This window comes from Ptychodera flava, chromosome 14 (assembly GCF_041260155.1).
Source record: "Ptychodera flava strain L36383 chromosome 14, AS_Pfla_20210202, whole genome shotgun sequence".
In the NCBI taxonomy this organism is placed as follows: domain Eukaryota; kingdom Metazoa; phylum Hemichordata; class Enteropneusta; family Ptychoderidae; genus Ptychodera; species Ptychodera flava.
Genome location: NC_091941.1, coordinates 3,917,414 through 3,934,121, shown reverse-complemented (window position 1 = coordinate 3,934,121; position 16,708 = coordinate 3,917,414). Strand labels below are relative to the sequence as shown.

Sequence of the window (16,708 nt, the reverse complement as noted above, 5' to 3'; positions counted from 1 at the left end):
TCAGTTTTAAAGAGAGCTGTAGTAATTTTTTTAAGGGCAGAAAAAGGCTGCAACGTGATTATAATGATCAGTGTTACGAAAAATTTACAGATGAAGTGGTCTCTCACAAATAAATGTATGACCATTTCAAAACATTGTCACCATTCAAACTGTGACTTTTATGGACTGAAACACAATTGTAACATCACAGTTCTACATTTTCAGTGACACTTGTGAGACTATTAAAGCATGTCTTGCCAGGACAGAAGTCCAAGGGCGTGCGCAAAACAACCAAAAAATGTAATTTAAAAAAATAAGTATTTTGAGTTGACAACCAGGTTATCCCTGTTAGGAGATACTTCAGTTTAGGGGTAACAAGCAATGAAATAAGAACACCCATGATTTCTATGAGTCACAACGATATGTGTACCTGTATGGTGCTTGTCGCTATGACATTCGGTGCTCCCGTAAGAGCAGCTATAACCCGAATGTGTGACAAGTCTCTCACAGCTGTCATTTTAATTGGACGGTGAGTTTGGAATTTGATATGGACATGACACAAGTCTGTGAAGGCAGTCTTCATCTTCATTAACGCTGCCAATAATACTGTTTACTCTTACTCGCCAAACCTCACTTGCTCACTTAAGGAAAAAAAGAGCGTGTCCAGACACTCTTTTCATTTTGTTTTCTTCCTAAAATGTTTACAGAAAGACTTTCCAGGCTTCTCCCTTATCGATCCACTCCTTTTTTCTCTTTCCACTTTAAAGCATAGCTACATCTTTTATAAAACGTAAACACAAACCAAAACAGTTATCCTCAAGAAGGGAGGGAAAAAAGGGACAAAAATGTGGCAGACAATGAAGTTACCAGGGAGTAGATGGATAGAGTAGTTGTGATCTCATTTCTGAATGAAATTCCTTGCATCATGGATTTTCTGACTATTGTAACTGCTTCTTAGGACTTCAACGGTAGTGTAGCATCTAATCCAAAGTGTCTATACCTTAGCTTGCCCTGCCACATACGAGTGTTTGACTTGTTTCTTGGATATTTGAGTACATTGGTAAAGTCCACAGCAATTAGATATTTGCCGGTTTCCTCCCCCCCTCCTTTTTTTTTCTTTCTTTCACAGGCGAGTTTATTTCTGTACTCAAAATGTGTGTTTAGCAATTGTTTGCCTGACTGTGAGATGTTTCTCCCTGCCAGCAATACAGTCTGTACAACTGACACAGTTACTGCATAGTGACAGAAGCCGAGCCAATGTTGTCCTTTTATCAGACTGGCAAACTTTACTCTATCACTCCTGCAAATGTTTAGTGTAAAAACTACTTTATTTAATAACGTTAAACACTCACCAGTTGGACAAAAAAAAGTAAAACAGACATAATTGACTCCATACATCAATATCATACCTCCAGAATTACATTGTAAATTTATTTGGTTGGAAATAATCGTACAATTTACACTTTGGTTTGGTTTTAGAATTAAATTGACAAGTTCATGAACTGATTTGTGTTAGATTGTATTGTCTGACAGGTGTAGGATAAATCAAATATTTTGACTGCTCATTGTCTAAAAAAATTTACTTAAACTCAGTGATGTTTTATGTGTTGGGTGAGTGTGCTGTTATCTTTTTGTGGACAGAAATAAACCCTGAAATGGTTGTTTTATAGATCCAATTGCCACAGCTATTATTCATCCGGTGAATTCAGACGAACATTGTTCATCCATTCTTGCTTTTTCCATTGTGAACATAGACTGGACCAAACGTGGTGCTCAGAGTGAGTTTTGATCTTAGTTTGGGTAGAACACAGTACACGTCAGGTGTGTATTAGCTTTGAAGGCAACGAAAGGAGAAGACAGCAAAATGTACAAAAAACTGTTAGTTTCCATAATATTTATATGTTTAGCAATGTACTTAAGTCCCGAGTACTTGCCACCAATCTGTGCGGCTTTTGCCTTTCATCAGCCAGGCAAAGTGAGCATCTCAGTAGGCGTGCACAGGGCTCCTAGAGTTTCACCTAATCTTGCAGCCGTTGCTTTCTTTTCTGGCTTGGCCACACCATCTATTACCGGCCAGCTGACACAAGAGAAGGAAAAAACAAAGGTGTCGCCAAAGCAGGCCATTACGGAGTCGTCGCCAAGTCGTACAGAGTTCACCAATGCATATTTGCTGAGGCAAGCCTTTTGCATGGCGATGATTTTTTTTCAGCGATCACTTTCACCCACATGCCTTGATGGTGTTTGTCCCTCCAAGGAAACTAAAAGACACTAAATGACTGAAAGATTCATGACTGTGTTTACAGCAAACAGATCAGTGTGTGCTAAGACATTTTTATCTGCATGTCTGTTGTCTTTTTGAAGTCAAAATTTTTGCATAGTCTGGGCTTTATTGTTTGTCTCATGTGTAAAAGATGAGTTGGATATCCATTCTGATTTTTTTGCTCTATCGACAGGCGCAGCTTCAAGCCACTCAACAAGAAAGAAATGTTGCCCTTGCCAAAGTCCGAAAACTTGAGGATGAACTGCAGACCCTCAGTGTCTATTACAGGCAAGTACGCACATGCCCTTGTAAATGACCAACCCACTTCCAATAAAGTGCAACTACTAAGGTCAAATATGAAAGATTTCACATCTCACGGCCAAACTCTGCCCAATAAAATGCAATGCTCAGAGACTTTGCTATGTTTGTGTACCTACTTGTATATGTGTGAATTCTGTGCTTTGGCGTAACTAAAACTGAAGGACACAGGGTTTTTTTTTTCTGAAACAAGGCCACAGGAAGACATTTGTTACAATGACATGAAAACTTGACGTGTGAAAAATAATACATTTTCAAGATATCCTGGCCCACTCATTGTTTCATGGTGAAAGAAAAATCTGATGTAAACTGCATTAGGTTGACAAGTTCCTTGAGAGGGTAGATTTCAATATACCATAGCCACACACCTTGTTCAGTTTATTGCCAAATTTGAAAATCATTCTCAAGCAACTCAATGTGTGTCTTTTCCACGACTGTCACCTCACAGCTTACTGATAAAATCATTTCTTTTCTATAAAACTTGAAAACCTGTAATTATGAGAAAAGCCATGCAGCAAAAAACAATTCTCCCTCATTTATCAATATCTTGTAGTATTTGCAAGACTGTCAAGCTGTTCAACAATATTCTGACAGTATAACTCATAACCCTGTTTGATGTTAGTTCTACAAGAGGTAAATTTACCCACTCTTTACATCAATTATTTGTTATTGTTAAACATTCAAAGAAAGAAATGTTTTTCTCTCTCTCAGAGACAAGGACTCTTTGACTATGAGTTCAATCTTCAAACTGCACCATACAACACTGACACCAGCATCAGTTATTTGACGACTTTGATATTTTCTATTTTCAAAAATGCATTCGCCCATTCTTTGTTTTGTTTCTTTTGATTTATCATGGCTCAATTGTGCTGTGTAGTGGTAGCATTTCAGAAGATATGAAAAACAACTTCCTTTGTATAATTCTGGTAGTTCAGGGACACCTTTTCTCATGAGGCTGTCAGAGTGTGATTAAAATCTGTAAGAGCTAGACACATACCATGCTTCTTATTGTGTTGTCAACTTCTGTCATGAGAATCTTAACAAGTGGTTTTTACCAGCTGAAAAAGTCAAAAAAGGTATGGTCCTTTTGTCTAGAAGGCTTCTGTTTGAGGGCTCCTTTTTGTTTTGTGGTCAGTTCTACCATGACCTTTGCATGTAGTCTATTGGAGTCATAAAAGAAGAAATTCCAAAGTGTATGTCAGTGGTGGATGAAGCAAGGCATTTTATTGAAAGCATGCAGTTGATGAATTATAGAGTTGGCGACAGAGAAAAAGCTCTCGTTGATGACATCGGAAAGTCAGAGGGAAAAAAATGTTCAGAAACAATAACACGGGTTAGTGTGGCACATTGTATCAATTTCCAGGTGGTGTGTTTGTACTTTTTCATCTTTGATTCTTTGATTCTTCGACCATTGGCTGAATAGTGTCTTGCCTGTCTTATGTCTGTATGATTCATGCTTCCAAGGATCCCGGAGAGGAGAGCGTTCCTTGCCTACTAGTCTTTGGGTTTGCTGTGATGCGTCAATATTGAAGAATTTAGCAGCAAGTCTGATCTGTTGACTTAAACTCTCTCTGGCAGATTATTGGGTGCTGAGAACCACATAATTTCAAAACTTCAGGAAGGATAGAACACTCCTTCTCCTCACTCGGCTGCAGTCCAAAAAAATTCTTTTTCATCGGAAAAAAAAGAGAGCATTTGCATAGCCTTCAGCCAGCACATTTTCTGCGAAATCACCTGTCTGGCAGTCTCTCTACAATTGACAAGCAACACAGCAATATGGCCGAGAACACTCCTGGCCACTTGGTCTTACCAGCACAATTTCCACACCAAACAAAGAACCCAGAAGGAGTCGTCCCTGCATTCAAAACCTCCAAATTATCCCCGGATAGGGCTTGTCAATTAAATGGCCTACCAGCCGGTGTTTTGTGATTCTCCCCACTAGAACAAAATAAATGTGTAAACAGTGAGATTAAACAAAAAAATATGTTCATTTTGCTGAATGTAGGGGCTGCAGGGTCTTTTTATATGAAGCAAGTGTGCTGGTTCCTATACCGTATGTGGTTCTCCAGGGACATCCGTTTCACGTCATCTTTTATTGACAAAATGAGAAGGAAAGAGTCACTGTTTGTTTATTATTTTGTATCCATCTGTTTTTTTTTATGCCACTTAATTTTTTTTGCTCTTTTTCGGTAACCCTATACCCGTTCATGGTAGCATGCTAAATGTAAATGCTGCATTTTAAACATAACGTTTGGTGTCGCATTCCTCACTGGTAATTGAAGAAGTGCCACATTGTAGGCATTTTTCATTTGGATTCAGATATATATTAATTTTGAAATAAATATGAAACCAAGTGGCTACACACGTAGGGATGAGGTCTTGCCAGAACATCATGAGTTGTTATTAGCTAACATTTCAGTCCTGTTCAATGTATCTAGGATTCTGAAGATGACATCAAACAGATCATACAGTACCATTGAAAATTACCTATTTTTTGTACATTGAACTCCAACAACTGAGGAATACATTTCATTTTGTGCATATTACATATTTTGAAAGTTTCATCTATGCAGTATATCTTGTAACCAGTCTTGTCAGCCTTCATCAGATATGACTCATTTCAAAACTTGCCACCTCAGTACCTGCGACACTGCCATCAAATTTCCCAAATGCCTTTATTTTACTATGTTCTATAGTGGCATAATCGTAATTATTGTCGTTCGTGAAAATGAAAGAAATTGCTTTCTGTCTTACTCCCGAAACGTAAACAAAGGACATGTGCCAGGATGAACGATGCAAGACACGGTATGCCAAGACACATGTACGGCGTTGTCATAGATACAGAATCATTGAACTGTTACACAGTTTGCAGCCCGTGTTAAGTGCAAATTATTGCAAATGCTGGCACCCACAGTTTCCTCTGTACCGTCCAAGCATTAATTGGAATGAAAGTCAAAAACCCTCAGTGTTGAAAGCAACATGCTCTGCAAAGACTTGAAGTGCACATAAAGTCTTGGCTCACCTAGCTAACTGTCCTATGACAGGACATCTTAATAAATAATAATAATAATAAAGCATTTGTATGGCACCATATATTCACAATGTGTTCATAGGTACTGACATCTTGTCAAATCACTTCTATATATATTACATCTCTGAAAAAGGAACTTTGTTTATAAATTGTTGTAGCTTCCACTTTTTAGCACTGTTTCAGTGATTTTAAATTGTTTTTATATGAGCTGTTCCTTCACAGATTTTCACAGAATACCATGCAATTTTAATGACATCTTTTTTTGTCTTTCTGAATATTTTGCAAAACCAGTCTTCACAAATCACTATCACAAGAACAAAACTTGCGAGACCAGTTCAACAACACCCTTGGAAGCTTTGAAGACCAGATCAAAGTGAGGGATGAGTATCTGATGAAGACACAGAAAGACAGGAATGACCTGGTGGGACAGCTACAACAAGCTGTGGCAGAAAAGAACACTATGGCTGCTCAGTACCAGCAAGCTTTGCATCTACAAGCGGAAGCTAATGAAAAATCAGCCAAGTAAGTATTCCTTTACTGTAAGCCCCTCCTTCAGTATTTAACCTTTTTGCCTTCATGGTTTTGCCCAAACCTATTGTTATTCAATGGTGATTGTGGACCTGTTTGCAGGGAATTGGGGGTGAGCAGGTAACAGAAGGACCAGAGAACCTTATCTCTTATTACTTTGTAATGGTATTATGATATAGAATTCAAATATAAAGTGAAATATGCAATGTCCTAAAAATCCCACTCTCAGTTCAAAATTATTTGTCTGAAAAAGTAACACGGTTGGAACTAATTTTGGAGAATAGGACCTTTTAATTGTTCAAATTTATCAAAAGTGTTAGCTGCCCTTAGCTGAAAGTTGTAATGTTACGAATTACCCATTAAAAAGTGAATTGTAAAAAAAAAAGTGGATAAGCTGAAATTTGCTGATGAAACCAACATTACTACAATATCCCATTCCCCCAAAGTACTTCCATCCGTGTTCATTGTAAAGCTCTGTATTATTACATATATCATTCAATGACTGTGTGTATTTGCACCGACCACAGTTAAACCATTTAAGGCTGAAGTTGAAGCACTCTTGCCAAGCAACATATAGTATTATTGAAATGAATATGAGAAAGTTAAAGCGAGAAAAGTAGAGAGGTGTCACATGATCTTTTTTTCTCAGAATAATAGAATTACCAGTAGTATCCCACATGTTATGGGAGTATCCTTTTGGAGAACAGGGAGAAACGATATCTTTTGTTGTGAAGTTTTTGAAAAACCCAAGTCTATTTTTGAATTGAATATAGAGAGTAAGCAGATATCAATCCCACCCTGTAAGTTTACTTTGCTTGGAGGTTTTAATTAGTGGCTAGAAATTTGTCATTACCGGTGAGATAAAAGGTTTCTTGAAAATGGCACTAAAGTGACCAAAACTAACAAACTGTCACTTTGAATGTTAATCTTCCAATGGTGGAAAAGCCTCCTTCTTGAGTTTGCATTAAATTTTCATTCCCATCAAGGGTAATTAACAAAAGTGATTGAGTTATGTAAGTTGTGTTTGACCTAGTCAAACTCTCTTGACGTGACTTGGCGTCAGTGGGGCGCTAAGATGGCTCATTTCACATCTGAAAAAAAAATGGAAGGAAAAGAAAGGAAAGCAAACATCCCGTAAGTAAAGGGTGGATAAGGAAAGATCTGATTTTTTTTAATGTTTCAGATCTGGGACATCCCTGTCCTGCTCTCATGATAAAGTTGAACTAAACAAACATATGTAATTAAAAAAAACAACGCATAGCTCATCATTCTGGCTGAAACTTCCAATTTTATTGTTTTGTGTGGTTAAGAATAATGACTGATTCAAACACACCGACAAAGGTGAAAGTTTGCACTGCTCCGGTAGTCATGTGAAATGCACCATGCCGTGACTTACTGACTTTATTCATTTCTTTGTCTCCGACTGTTGAAACTTCTCACGCGGAAAACACTTCATTTTTCTGCGTTTTCAATATGATTGCCGTGTTTTGTAAATACTGGGTGTGAGACTCCCAGCCAATTAGCCAAATGGATGATTTAATGAAATAGTGTTAGATTTGATGTGCGTTTATGTACTAAGTATATGTATGTAGTTGTGTGAGTGTATATCTCTGTCTGTGTGTGTATGTGTGTGTGGTACATGTATGTGTCCATGTGTGGTGACTTTAACAATAAAGCACATACATTACAATTAATATTTAACTCGTACATCATTCTATCAATGCAACATACCCGTAACAATTGACTAATATATGGTGAAACATGCACAGTAAAATAACAGATTTGCCTCGGCGGGTCTTGCAAAGTGTGAAATAGATCCAAACACAATATGGTCCAAACACGCAAAACAAACAAGTTGCCTGAGTTAAAATGTGATATATTGTACAGGGCAGTTACAGCTAGGCACAAACCACCCAATACAGTGTGGCACATGTAGCTCTTGCAATGAATTTCCTCTTGTTAATCTGTCATACCATCCCCTGTAATATAGATATATTCATCCAACACCTGTTTTTTATTAAGCTGTGTGCGATATCTGCTGAAATTTGTCCAATGAGTGGCAACATCTTTAGTTGCTAAGCCCCTCCAGCCTGTGGAAATTAAACACGACTATTCAATAATGAAATGAATTCTCTCTTTTGATTTGCCTCTGACAACAAACACCAGCTCAATAAAAGGGGGAAAAGGGAGAGAGCTGTCTGTTTCAATACTGCTTGGCTTTGCTAACAGCATGCAAAATTTGTGAAGCATAGAGGATGGTGTGTGACTGTGCATAAGATGACTGTCCTGCTTTCGTATTCCTCTGCGACCCACTTGACTGTTACACGTTGCCTATCAGGTTACCGCTAATACTGAGTGCATTGCCTAGATGGTTGTATCAGATGAAAGTAAGATCATCCAAAAAAAGCTGATACTAATTGCCATTATTTCGTCTCCTAGCACAATACAGTACTCATTTACAAGCCCCCCTAAAAAATCCCCTGTGATCGACTGATGTGTCATCATGAGTGAGATGAACGCGGTCTGCACCGAATGTATCCAACAGCTTGTTAGATTTATCTGACAATCTCCACCATGCATTTCTCATGCATGTGTTTATATCATTTTTCAGCGTGTCCATTTCACACTTTTTCTCCCTGTGATATTAATTCTATTCTCTGATGTTTGTGGTTTTTCATCCATTTGGATAAAAAAAACTATTACAATACAGAGGAATTCAGGTTTTGTCGGTCCACGGTAGTGTAAACCAATAGTCTCTTCTTTACATAGATACACACACATATTTTTTATTTAAAAATAGACACTGCATGAGCTCAACTAATCCCTTTGATGTGACTCACAATAAAGATAATGGTAGACATTAGCTGCCATAGGTTGCACCAATTTCCAGATTCAAATCTAACTCCCTTTGAAACTGAAACATTTCATTACCCCTCCCCCCCCCTCTCCCAATCCTCCCCTATGTGCTCATGTTTTGAAACACACATTCCTGATAGAAGTTAGTGAGAACTTTCTCAGAAAACTTTTTTTCATCTTTCCAAAGAAAAATATACATATACAAAAGTGTTCATCCAAAGCTATGAGTGGTGTGTACCAGTACATGTTATGTGTACACACCGCACAGCCCATTGTCGGGTAGAAATTTATAGTGCAGGCAGAGAGCAGGCCAACCGCAGCCCACCCTCACAAAATCAAAAAAAAGAAAAAAGAATACATTAGCATGCTTGAGAACTGTTGTTAACATGAGTGTATTGTTTGTGCAGAGAACAAGACTTTGCACATTTTACAGGGTCAATCCTTTCAAGTCATGCACTCCAACACAGCTATTGCCATCAATTTAAGAAAAATATTGTTACAGAGAAACTGTGAAAAAAAAATTGAATTAAATGGTGCATAGCTTGTTTAACGGGAGTGGACATCTGTCAGTCCAGCTATGAAGCAGTGAATGGATACCATTAACAAGGCAGTTGTACAAAAATAAAAAGACAGAAAAGAGTTGAAAACGTTCTATGTTTGACTTTGTGCAGTATTGTATTAAGAATAAAGGATCCTTTGCATTTTCAGCTCTATTGTCAAGTGGCTAGGTCATATTTCCACACTAATGCCAATTGGGATATTTATCTTTCATTACAGCACAATTAAAGTGTGAAAATAACTCTGGAAACCACTGGTGTATCCTCTAGTATAATACAGTGTTAGGGAAACTTGTAGGACTGAATATATTCTATTTCACACCTCGTGTAACATCATGTTAGACTTTTTCAATATTTAAGGTCAATTGTTCTTAAGGACAGAATGTCATTGTCAAAGTTGCCAGAAGAAAATTAAACAAAATATAGATTTCCTAATTTACATCTATTGTATTTTTGAATTTTTTTTAAACTTCATTTTTATATCAGATAAGTATTGATTGGCTTGTTTTCGACCTTTGACCCATGACCTCTAATCAACATCTTGTTTGTCTCTTTGCCAGGCTCGAACGGCTGGTCAATGTCCTGAGGAAAAAGTTGGCGGAAGGAACACCGAAAATCGTCAGTTGAGAAGACTGTTTGTTGATGGAATTTGGAAAGTACCAGACTCTTTGATTAGCTTCATGACATGTTGTATTTGTATTACCTTTTATCAATATATGATCTGGTCAACTAGAGAATCTGAAAACAGAATTGGTGGTGTGTGATTCATCAACTCTCAATCATATCTACCAAACCATTATGACCAGACCGAGCTGATGATGCCAAGGCAATTTCCGAAAACAATGTCAATATCTGCGACAGACCTGGTTTTTTAAGCATAATGGAAATCATCAAAAAAATGAAAACGTTCCATTGATTTACATATTGATGGGCATTTTTACATGAGAAACAAGGCATGCAAAGTGGAAGTTGTGAAGAAACAGTAATGGCTCAAAATAATTTTTTTTTTAAAATTATAATTCAGTTGTATCCATTCAGCAATAATCAATAAGCTATATCAATCATCTACAATGAATTTTTTTTGCATGTTTGTAAGTTATTGGATTTTCTTCAACTATGACAAATCTTGAGGCAAGTATAAACAATGCCAAACTTTTTTATAATACCATACTTTATGTAAATAATTCTATTTAAGTTGTCGATTCCTATGCAGTCGTGTTCATTTTCTGCATCTGTATCAATATTTGTATAGTCTTATATATGTCATGGAGAGTGATTTTCAATTGAAACGGCTCTGATGAAAATGTAATTGACGATATCTTTTCAATACTTTAAGCTTTAGGTGTGTTTAATTTTTTCTCAGTACATTTCCCTACATATCGAACAAATGAAAAGGTTTCATAAAGTAACTACCTCCGTCCAGTGGTATTGTCTGTTCCTTTGAAGAATTTTTCAGTTGAGAGGTGCTATCTCAGTGTATCTACTTTTGATGTGATTCCTGATATCTTTAAGAGGCCTTTCACATGATGTCGTCCAGAAGAGCTTTCAATTTCTGTTTATTGCATATGCCATGTTCTTCCAATCTACAATCAGTAAATTTGTCCTCCTTTTCAATTAATTTGCTGATACCAAAAATCACAAATTTCAACGATAGAAAAACAAAATTCTTCAAATGTTTCAAGTTATTGAAATGTGTTGAAATTTTGGCATTTGCATGACCCTTCGCAGTATGTGATGTGATCATTCTTATGTGCCCCACCACTCCAAACAGCCCTGGCTTTTCTCAAACCATGTACATGTGTTCCAAGCCTAAACGTGATCCTCATATCCATCACAGCCTTGGTGCCAGCAGTCTATTGTGCAATCAAACGTCTTCCCTATTTTAGTCTTTACTCACTCCCCCGTTCGTTTTCATGGTTTATCACCTCCAATTCATTTTGTTTCAATTTCTTGGTTGAGCAGAGGAGAGGGAGACAGTTTTGAGAGATGTAATGAATGCCACTACACGGAATCCGCCCTCTTTTTTTTCTTCAATTAAGTATAATTTTGTAAAGTAAACATCTTTCTGTGGGCTCAAAGATGGTTCTTTTGTAATATATGTATCAACCATTATGAGGTACAGCAGGCTTCCCATTGTTCAGTCTTTACGGCTACTGTCATAAAGTTATGATTTCTGTTATCCCATTCAAGATCCCAGAAATACACTCTATTTCTACCCACCACATACCAGGAACCTATGCACTACCCCATAACCCAAATATAGATCGGTCTCCCGTCCACCACTAAATATAGCCTCACATGCGGCTAACCAACACAGTGCACCCATGCAATCTTCCTTTGTGATTCTAATTCTGGGGAGTTCCCGCCGAGTTGTGGGCAGCAGAAGGATCCCTAAAAATAATCTAAATCAATAAGAAAATAAAAAGTTGAGGGACAGTACATAAGTTACAACATCTGGTGCCAAGACTAATTATTGAGGACAATTCTGAACAAATTTGACCAAATCTGTACGCACAGTGTGGCAATAATCAATGTTTTGTCTTCAATGGGTAAAGCGAAAGCAATCATTTGTACATTTCTATTGATTGAACTTATCAATACATTGCCTCTTTACGTCGGTTGTAACCTCTATTTTCAATGAATAAAACAGTTTATCTTTCTCAAACGATTGCCTTCTATCTACTTTTCCTTTTGTCCAGTACCCTCTAGTAGTAAAAAAGAATTTGAAATTTAGACAAGGGAGTTACAAAAACGTTGCACCGAGTAAAAATATTTTCTGACTTCATGCATTTTTGTAAAATAAAACATCTTACACATTAAATTCTGTGGTAACGAAAGGAATGACTCTGGCCAGAAATATGATACAGGGATATTTTAGTTCTCCCATTTTTTTGGTCAAATTTACTGTGTACTTCGCGTTTAAAAAACCGTGCATTTTTATATGGCTCAATCTTAATATGTAATGTTAAAGGGCAAATGCTATGATACTTGGTGACAGAATATGAAACCCGAATCCCAAAGCACCTTCATAACCTGAGTGTTCAACTGAAGTACTTTGTCAACTCTTGCGGGACAGCGTAATTCCAATTGGAAATCGGAATGTCTTCCCATTTGAAGTTCATCGTGTTTTTTCCATAAAGTATGGGCGTTCTCATAATTCCTAAGGATGAACCTGGCGATAAAATATACTCGACCGTCTATTTCCGGGTCAGATTCTTGCAAAATCTGATATTTTCTCGGTAGAGAAGGCGATGGTGTCGGACAAACTCACTCAAACGTTTCAATTGCCCTGAAAAAGTCAAGTAAACTCAAAAATTAAAGTATTCGAGTAAGTACACTAAAATTTCTGCCTTTCAACGTTTGCTGATGAATGATAGGTTTAAATTTCGATTCATGTCGGGAACTTTCCGGCCAGGCTAAAATCCAACGCTGCATTCTTGTGGTCACTGGCGACTGCGTTTTTTCTTGGCGCTTTAAGTGAAAATTAAACATCTGGACAACAGCTTTCATGAGACATTTGTTTGTGGATTTTCTCTTCGCTCCAGTAACACTTTCCTAATTCAAAAACTGACGGGCCCTGGTAAAAGATCCTCCATCATTTGAAATTTGAAATTGATTTGTACTTGCAATGTCGCGCATCCGATTCAGGAATTTTTAAACTCTCAACCAATTTTCATCTGAACATTCAAACTTTTAGATGTGTTTCATTGGACGCATACACTCTGCCCCAGAACTATACGCCAAAGCGATGTAGATCCGTCAATTCCTCCATTTTGTATTAAAGACAAACTTAAACTCATCTCTCTCTCTCTCTCTCTCTCTCTCTCTCTCTGTCTGTCTCTCTCTCTCTCTCTCTCTCTCTCTCTCTCTCTCTCTCTCTCTCTCTCTCTCTCTCTCTCTCTCTTCAACTCCCACTCGATGGTGGGATGTTGTAAAGGTTGTCATTTGAGTAGCCTACACATGCATGCATTGGCTACATCGAATCAATACCAACATACGATATCATTAGTCAATGTGTGGACTATGGTGAAAGAAAATGCCACTTTCCAATGATTTATTATTAAAGGAGGCTTCATTAAATTTTTAGCAACCACTCATTATTATTGAACGGTACACTCTGGAAATATGAAACAATGGAGAAAGGACGTCCAAGAAATGAACCACAAGAATAACATATTTTTAATAAAAACGGTTACTGCCATCTAAGGCATGTCGGATTTCATGTCCGTTTCATACAGCAATTGATTTTAGCGAATAGGATTTCATATATATTGTATGTTCCACTCTTGCCTGTCTCATTTCAAATATTTGTATGTTTTCCCTCAAGGGAAGGGTCTTTGTCGTCCACGCTGCCTAATAAAAACGGGGGATTTTTTATATAAATATTAAACAATATTACGAGATTGGAGCTTCTCGAATGTGAAAGTGGCGATGTGTGCCTATATTCAACTCCATAGTGTAATATATTAATTTGTAAGGCCCACTGTCTGTTATCAGTGCGCATAAGACATGTTTTATGCGTGCTGTTTTAGGGAACCCCGCTTTTCATTGGTGTGTGCGAACGCCATTGTTACCAGTCTTGTGTCTACAGGGCTGCAAACAGATGTAGAACCATTGCTTTGGGCGAAAACTATCGACTTGTTTGTACCCCGGAGTTTTCTCAAACAGTTTGTTTTTCTAACCCGCCAGCAATTTCCCCAAGCTGGGCCATTGATTCACTCCTGAGTCCCGCTGTCGTACTCCATGATCATGTCGGTTGCTTTCGCCGCTTTTTATCTCCGCTGGAAAGATTGGCTGAGATGAAACGGTTGCTTAGTTATGTGTGTAGTTCAGAAGGACACATACACACCAACGAACGAACTGACGAACGAGCACACTCACACACAAGACGCACTGTCAATACCACGTCTGTTTTGTCACCTGCTGCAGAAGTAGGCTCCCCCTCCTGTCCCTCGGATCGGGCATCGCGTTTTGAGATCTTGGAGCGGGAACTTCTGATAAGGTCCACCGCTTTTAGATTCAATATACTACTACACCGCAATGAAGTTTGTGGAAAAGAAATGATTACAAAAGCAAGCCCACTAACGATGATTGGAAAAAGAATCATAATACAGCCCTTGTATTGAAGCAACTCATGCCACATATTTGCATTTTTACCGACCTAGAAAATAACAGAAGCTTGCCTTAACAAACGCTTCCCTGTAAACGTCGAGTTTGATCAGTATAACCCGCTTTGTGGATGTGTGTGTGTTTTCTGCCTCACTTGTTGAAGTAAAATGAATCGGTACACAAATCAATGTAAAATACCCAAACAACGGGGCTAAGGTAAGATAACGCGGGCGGATCTTACGGACCAGTTGGCAAATTTAGACAATGATAATGCTTGAGGAAAATACAACTTGGTTTGGTCAAAACATACCGGCACGTGCGATTCCTAACAAGCTACGAGGATTTGTTAAACGAGTTTGCTGATCGGGCAAACAGTATTTCTGTGAGTTGTGAGGCTTCAACGAAAGAGTCAATCAACACATTTTGAAGTGACGAAAACTGGGTGACCTGAACTTGGTGTTCCTGTCGAACATTTGGAAGCATATTGTGGACAATGTGTCTATGATTCAGTAAAGATCTATTATAGACGTGTATGAAAATATTATAAATAAAGAGTTATTTAGATTGGACATACATCTTTAATTGCGTCACGAGCAAATCAAACTAAATCAAATCAAACAAAGAAGAGCTATCTGTTGTGGAGTTAAAAGAAATGTGAGAAAATGCATCTTTCGAATTTATTTTTCATCAAATGACCGTTTAAAGCCAGCGCTGTTTCGCGTAGAATTGTGACAGCAGTGCTAACTTTTAAATGAACCTCTCACTGTACATAGCGTACGTTGACAGGAGTAGTTTGAAGAATAACTCTTTTTATCTTAACGTTTTTAAATTAAAAACTTTCCTGATATTTTTATACACACGAACACTGCAATTCACTCCAAAAAGTTTTAGTTGATAAAAAGCGATCGTTGCTTGGCACAAAGTTTCAACCAGAATACATTTATATGACAAATGAAGCCGAAATATTTTTATTCAGTACACAATTTTAATCGACATTTATCTCACGATCTGTCATGAACTCATAGACCGTCTTCGCGCCAAGTGGCGCTTCGAAGACTCTGGCGTGTTCGGTGTTCGGTTATACACTTATGTCCTGAGCAAATCCGGCCTCACACCCTCTTTATTTGGAACCTAACCATCTTTTGTATTGCAAGTTTTTAGAATTGTAAGGGCTTACGCCATCAAAAACTATAAGAAAATGACCGTACCGGTAATTTACTTCAGCCAGAATTAAAACGATCATGTTATGACATTACGTAGTCGGAAACGATAGCAACTATTTTCCATGTTGGCAACCAGAAAGCAACCAGGTCAGGGTATATCGCTTCCTATCTCTATGTTTGCTTTGTGAAGCATGTCAATAACAATGATCGGAAACACGTCTTCAGGAGTTTTGGTTTGGGAGTGTGGTCCCTCTTTTGTCACATTCCTGCCGACTGCCTGCATAATCGGGAGAAACCACAGGTAAATTGGAATGAAACACGTCGATCTATCAAACAATGGCCAGATTAACCTGCCAACTTTCTCAACGCTGGAAATGTGTTGACAAAAGTGATCATGACGGAAAACATTATTCATATGTGACAGTTGTCATATGTTAATATTGCCAGCCAATTTAGGGATAAAAGTATCGACCAGCCTTGCCCAATGTCCAATTTTGGGTACAATCTTTTTGCTTTTGGTTTGGTATTCCATGCGTTGCACACGTTCCGAGACTACAGCAGTGTCTCGAGGAACACTTGGCGAACTTCTCCAAATAACGCTGTGGGTGATTGGCCTTGGCTTCAGCATTTACTTGGCGCAAACCCATATCCTAAAGTCAGCGGATGTGGATTAAATGTGATGTACGAGACACGTTTCTTCTGTGACATTGGCCAACCCTCAAAATCAACGTCACCTTGTGTCGAGAAGCCCAAAATGCACGATTTCACACGACGAGCTAATAAGCATTTTTCGTATTCCTTTATACCTTGTCATTACTAGCAGTTGGTGTGTGGAAATGTTTAATTACTCGTATTAGTCAACTTGGCTCCGGTGAAGCCAACAATAACATCTCAATTAAATTTTAAA

The 16,708-nt window shown here is 37.9% G+C and overlaps 1 protein-coding gene across 4 annotated transcripts in view; it reads left to right on the top strand.

The window, feature by feature from the left end:
* The window catches only part of LOC139149022 (mirror-image polydactyly gene 1 protein-like), a 44,869-nt gene extending 32,675 nt beyond the window's left edge, over positions 1–12,194 (top strand). For all 4 annotated transcript variants that reach the window (XM_070720511.1, XM_070720510.1, XM_070720513.1 and 1 more), the window contains 3 exons: positions 2,433–2,527; positions 5,880–6,110; positions 10,090–12,194. In XM_070720511.1, coding sequence (XP_070576612.1) covers positions 2,433–2,527; positions 5,880–6,110; positions 10,090–10,156 — 393 coding nt within the window. In that variant the 3' untranslated portion in view covers positions 10,157–12,194. The remainder of the gene's footprint in view (positions 1–2,432; positions 2,528–5,879; positions 6,111–10,089) is intronic.
* Positions 12,195–16,708: the final 4,514 nt, after the last annotated feature.